Genomic DNA, 6784 nt, shown 5'->3' on the forward strand with positions numbered 1-6784 from the left:
GGGGGGCATTGACCGCACGCGGGAGGGGGATCTCGCGGTGCGGGAATTGCTGACGGGGGATTTTCGGGTCGCGGTTTGCGGTGCGGAAATTGCTGACGCAGTATTTTCGGATCGCATACGGGAGAGGGAGAGGGAAAAGGGGGTCCGCGACCGCCGCCGCCACCGCCGCCGCCCGCCGCAGCCGCCGCTGCGCCGCCACCCGCCGCCTACCGCTGTTGTAGCAGCCATCGTAGCGGTTGCGTGCTCGCTCTCCTCTATTGCGAATCTGTTCTTTCTGTATTCTCTCCATCTGTACGCGAGTTCCAGCCTACAGTTTTAATCATTTCTCTCGCTCTTTCTCTTTCATTCGTGCGTTCGTTAGATCGGTTACATACATTGCGTTCCCACCCATCTTATCTATGTAAACCTCATACTTAGGTTTTGAGCACGCCATTATACCGCAAAGGATAGGGAGAAGAATATAAAAAAAGTTAGCATTAATTATTATATTTGTTTCATTTATTCCTTTGTAACGCAGTCAATATCTATTGAACGTTATCAAAGGCATCATACAGCTATCGATCCATGATTGAACGGGCTAGTGGATCACTATTAAAACTAATATACAGCTACCGAACCGTTATCAAAAATGCATCATACAGCTATCGAAACCGAACTATAACTGGAAAATTTGAATTGAAAAGTGTGTTAACTTTATGCGAATTTGTTATCTATCATCATCTTGCGTTATCAACGAGATCGTCTTTATGGTTATCTCGGTCAACGTCTTACAAGGGACCTTAAGGGTCATGGGTCATCGATTTTTTTCATACTTATAGGATTTGAAGATCAGTACCCGGACTCAATTTTCTAAAGCAGTACGATGCGCTTCTCAAAAATACTCGAGAAAATCGATTTGAAAATTTCCGATATTTAAGTACAGAAATTTTAACCTATCGTCAGAGCCGTCGTAGCCGAGCGCCACAGAGCTCTAGTTTCGTAAGCGCGGAGTCGCTGGTTTGATTCTCGCTCTGGCCCCAATTTTTTTTAATAAGTCAATGGAGTTTTTTTTAAATCCTATATCTAACATTTATCAAATTGAAATGCTAATTAATTATTAAATATTTATTTGTTATTTTTAAATAAAAATTAACATCTTTTTATTTTTAATTACCACTTGCTTGAAAATGCGAATATTTATAATAAATTAAATTTGAATTTATGAATGTAAACGAAGTATGTTTTCCATGGAAATTTTAAAGAAATCTGTAATGTAAAAAATCTTCATTTATACAGGTGCTACATGTCGTGAAACTTATTGTTTCGTCTGTGTCTGTTGTGTGAGTTCTGGATTAATTCCAGGCGCCTCGTTGAATTATATTGTAATGTTTTTTGAATATCGCGCGCTTTGACTGCAGTTGTGATGCAAGACTCTCGGTGCGATCGACGCGCTGCTTTCTCACCGACCCGTAATTTTACTTTGCATCGTTGGCACCAGTGCGGCGGGACCGGACGCGCCAGAGATCTAAGATGGTCGTTGTACCGATAGTTACAAAATAAAGGGTTCAACATAAAACAATAAAACAGTGCGTTCTTCCCGTCTATCCAGTAAATAAATAAAACGTTCATGGCCCTTCGAGCCGGATAGAAACCGAGTTGGCGCCAAAGGTACGTGCGGTCGTGCTTAACGCACATTCACGAGGCGTTAGATACCACCGAGAAAGCTGCCGCGGAAGCAGAGAGGGTCCGCAGGCAACACCACAGACGAGGCAAACGGTCGCCGAGGAGAAAACCAATGTCGCAAAGACAACGGCGTACGGATAATCACCCTGCTTAAGGTGACGGGGGCATACATTAACGCGGCCCTAAAAAGAGCGACGAGTTCATTTCATCGCAGAAAGGACGGGCTCATTCTCGACGCAAGGGCGAGTCCACTCATCGTAGCACGAACGGGCCCATTCCAAACACGAGGAGAGTCCACTCATCGTATGCAGGCGAGTCCATTCCAACCAGCCTGCTCCGCAGCGTCTGCCCACCACGCACAAGGGACTCATAAGTGGACGCAGCACGGAGCAGCCAACCAAGGGAAGAATCGTGTCAATGTGCACTAGCGTTAAGCGATAAGTACAAAAAGTCTCGCGCTAAGCGAATTACGTATACTTTGACAAGCTCGTATAGGTTAAGATTAGCTAAGTTGCAGGTGCGACGAACCGTTTGGAAGCGTCTGAGTCTCTTACTCAAGGATACGAAATGGCGCAAAACGTTGATGTAAAAAAAATCAAGCAAAGAAAGAGGATCGCCAAAAGCTGGATTCACGGGCATATAGAAAACTTCATGAACACAATAGATCCTAACACATCGAGATAGATGAAATAAAGTGAGGTTAAGCAAATTAGAGGAAGTGCGTAAAAATTAGAGAAAGTTTAACTGATCTAGCTGTCTACGAGGAAATCCGGACGGAACTGATCGAGTAGGAATTGATAAAATTGCGAAGAGAAGTATATTTCATTAAAACTAAAGGGAGAAAGAATCATTAAACATCGCGTTAGACCAGCTCCGGCTATCGACTATTCAGACCAAGCATTTGACATGCCCGGAATTCAAAGAACTCAAGCCAATGAAACTCAAGTAGGTTGTCGAAAATAGAATTACCCAAATTCTCTGGTTTGTATGAAGAATGGCACTCATTTTTTTAATACGTTCAACGCGATGATACATTCAAGTGCATCCCTGAACGACATCAGAAATTCCACTACTTAAAGTCCGTCGTTAAGGGCGAGGCGCCGAAGTCACTGCTTTCATTGAAATTTCCGCCGTGCACTATAATGATGCTGGTCTCGGCTAATTGATAGATACGATAACGAACGCGTCGCAGTGCAAAACCAGATTAAAGCGATTTTTGATTTACCGACCTTGAAAAGAGAAATAGCATCACACTGCAAAGTATCTTAGACGGAATTTTAAAGCACACTCGCGCATTAGAATCCCTGAAACGTCCCCACCGCTCATTGGGGCGACTTGTTAATACACATAGTAACGAGCAAGCTAGACTTTGTAACTATAAGGAGTGGGAAGCTAGTATCGAATCGCAAAAGCCGCCCGAGTTCAATGAACTAATTACCTTTCTTACAAAGAGGTGCCAAACGCTGGAGGCCGTGGCTCGTAGGAGCGTATCCATGCAATCAGAGCAATAGTAACATTCGTCCACCCGCGCAAGGTAAAGTAACGAACGCTCATGCCGCGGTAGCGAGCGTCAAGTATCCGCAATGTAAAGGAGATCATAAAATTTATCAATGTAAAGCGTTTAAAGACCTCTCGGTAGAGGAACGTTTAAATAAAGTAAAAGAGTTAAAACTATGTTTAAATTGTTTAAGGGGCAAACAAACACTTTGTAAAGGAGTGCTCGGCTGGCGGTTGTAAGATATGTTCGAAAAAACACAGCACTCTGTTGCATGCGGAGCGAGAATTACGGGATAGCAGCGAGGCGACGAATAAACAAGCCGCATCGCCGCCAGTCGAGCCGACTCAAGTAACAAATGTCGTGTGCACCCACGCTCAATCAAAAGAAACATTAGAATCAAAACACGTGTTGTTATCAACAGCGTTGGTAAAGGTTAAAGCTAAAAACGGTCAATTTTTCACGGGCAGGGCTTTATTAGATAACGGATCACAATCCAACTTTATCACTAACGACTTTGCGAAAAAATTAAACATGCCGACGTTTAAAGAAAATATAGAGATCCGAGGCATAAATCAACAGGCTGTTTGTTCCACAGACTCAGTCAACTTAAAAATTACTTCCCGCTTCGGCACTTTCGGTACAGAGTTAACGTACGTTGTCCTCCCGAGAATTACTCAAAATATTCCTACAATTGAAATAGACATTTCAAATATAGAAATTCCAAAAATATTAAGCTAGCTGATCCTCATTTCAATATACCGGAAAGATAGATTTGTTGATCGGGGCGGATAACTTTTGGAACCTGATGTGTGTCGGGCAAATAAAATTAGGAAAACAAAGGCCGGTACTACAAAAGTCATTATTGGGATGGCTTGTTTCAGGGTCGAACGATAACCCATAAGCCCCAAGGAATAAAAACAAGCCAGTTGTCACTTAAGCGTATTAGAAGAGTTAGATCGAGACATGCGAGCGTTCTGGGAAGTAGAAAATTATCAGAGCGTAAAACAGTATAACGAAGAAGAAGAGTATTGCGAGAAACATTTCAAGGCCACGTATAGACGACAATTAGATGGGTAGGTTATCGTACAATACCCGATAAAAGAGCATCTGTTAGAGGCGCTGGGGTAATTCGAAAGAAGTAGCCTTGAAGAGATTTCAATCATTAGAGCGAAAATTTGAAAGGAAATCCGAGTTTAAAAGGGATATGCAGGATTCATGCGGGAATACCTTCATTTAGGTCACATGAAACCGGTTGCCGAACACGATAGAAGCAAGTTCAGAGTTTTCTTGCCGCACCATGCAGTTTACAAAGGAAGGCGACGCGAAGTCTAAAATTCGAGTAGTTTTCGACGCATCCAGCAAATGCTCCGGAGAAAAATCGCTGAACGATGTTTTGTACAAGGGGCCAATAATCCAAACAGAACTGTTTGACTTAATCACTAGATTTCGCAGTCATAAATATGTTCTATGCGCAGATATTAAAAAAATGTACAGACAAATATTGATACATCATGAGCAAACCGCGTTGCAAGTATCGTTTGGCGAGAGAGTCCGGATGTTGAAATCCAGAATATGAATTATGTACGGTGACTTACGGTACCAAACCAGCGTCATTTTTAGCGACACGATGCTGTTACAACTAGCGGAAGATGAGAAAGCAAAGTATCCTAGGGCTTCGAAAGTTGTCAGCAGAGATTTTTTACATGGATGACATGTTGACAGGAGGGGATACGGAAGCAGACATCTAAATTTACAAAATAAACTAACCGAATTGTTAGCCAAAGCGCGTTGGAATTACATAAATGGAATGCAAACGTACCCTCACTTAGTCAAACTAGTCCATGGAAAACCGATGCAGTAAGCATCGGGGAGGAAGCTGAATCCAAGTTATTTGGGGTACTGTGGAACCCTATTAAGGACGTTTTTAGTTATAAGGTAACGGTACAAGGCAGCGAGGTGCGCACAACGAAGCGTACGGTTCTATCACAAATCTGTAGATTTGTTCGATCCACTGGGCTTGGTGGGTCCAGTCATTACGTTAACAAAGATTATAATGCAAGAACTGTGGAGCTTGGGCATAGGTTGGGATGAATCGGTACCCATGCATATTCATAAAGCGTGGGACGCAATAAAGCACAATTGAACTTACTCAATAACCTGGCAGATACCTAGAGCAGTTCTGTCGAGTGAAAAACACAGTCAAATACAAATCCACGGATTTTGCGATGCGAGCGAAAAGGCGTACGGGGCCTGCATATATCTAAGAGAACAAAATTTACACGGAAAAACTGTGATCTCGCTTCTTTGTTCAAAATCACGCATAGCGCCTATGAAAGCGTTATCGCTGCCGAGGTTAAGCTATGTGGCGCAGTGCTATTAGCAAACTTAATGAACAGAGTAATATCGAGCCTAAATATGGAAACACTGCCGAAATATTTTGGACGGATTCAATGATTGTAGTGGGCCTGGATACGTTCCACTCCAAGAAAATGGCAAACGTTCGTAGCGAATAGAATAAGCGAAATCCACGACAAGTCCTCGCCTTCCGATTGGCACCATGTCAAGTCGGGGGACAACCCGGCCGATCTAATGTCGCGGGGGGCAACTCCGAACAACTCATGCAAAACAATTCGTGGTGGAAAGCTCCGTGGCTGGTGGATGATGTAGAATCTTGGGAACCGGAAGACGAGGATTGAATAACGTGATCGTACCTGAAAACGAAAGCAAGCGATAATAGCAATGGCTGTGAAAGGCGACACGATAATAGACTACAAGAGATTTTCGTCGTTAAATAAATTAGTTAGAACAGTCGCGTATGTATTAAGATTTGCGTGTAATTTGAAATGTAAATAGAAGACCGTAGTAGAGTGGGCCAAAATGAGCCTTATAGAGGTAAACGAAGCCAAAGCGATGATAATCAAGTTAGTACAAAATGAAGAGTTCGAACCCGAAATAAAGGCGGTTAAGGAGTGGCCCACTCAGTTCCAAGAAGCTCCAAGTTAATCGCTCTCCACCCCTTCTTAGATGACAAAGGGTACTGCGCGTCGAAGGGAGATTGAAACATTCCGCGTGCCCGGAAGAAACCAAACACCCCCCATTTTGCTCCCGTCGTCACATCACGTGACCATGTTAGTCCATCAGGCATCATCATGAGAAGGTTTTTCACGCAGGCGCCACAGACCACCTTGAATTTATAAGAGAAGAATTTTGGCCCATTTCGCCAGGAGCCGAGTAAAGAAGATGTTACGAAACTGCCGTAAAGTGCCGCAAGTCCCACCCTAAGGCTAATTGGCCAAATCATGGGGGAGTTGCCAGCGGCAAGAGTTAAAATCACTAAAGCTTTCTACAGCTCAGGGGTCGATTATTGCGGACCCTTTACGTACGAGATAGAGTGCGCCGGGGAGTATCCGTTTGGACACGTAACGATTGGACAACCGCTCGATTGGACACGCACGATTGGACAACGCACGATTGGACACCGCACGATTGGACACCGCACGATTGGACACCGCACGATTGGACACCGCATTATTGGACACTGCACGATTGGAACCACCGCACGATTGGACACCGCATTATTGGACACCGCATTATTGGACACCGCATTATTGGACACCGCATTAT

The 6784-nt window shown here is 43.7% G+C and overlaps 1 protein-coding gene across 1 annotated transcript in view; it reads left to right on the forward strand.

The window, feature by feature from the left end:
• Positions 1 to 5251, forward strand: part of LOC118646097 (transcription factor 12-like) — a 16613-nt gene extending 11362 nt beyond the window's left edge. Inside the window, 2 exon segments of the mRNA XM_036288388.1 lie at positions 3377 to 3810; positions 4939 to 5251. Coding sequence (XP_036144281.1) covers positions 3377 to 3810; positions 4939 to 5251 — 747 coding nt within the window.
• Positions 5252 to 6784: the final 1533 nt, after the last annotated feature.

The sequence above is a fragment of the Monomorium pharaonis genome, chromosome 6 (assembly GCF_013373865.1).
Source record: "Monomorium pharaonis isolate MP-MQ-018 chromosome 6, ASM1337386v2, whole genome shotgun sequence".
Lineage (NCBI taxonomy): Eukaryota > Metazoa > Arthropoda > Insecta > Hymenoptera > Formicidae > Monomorium > Monomorium pharaonis.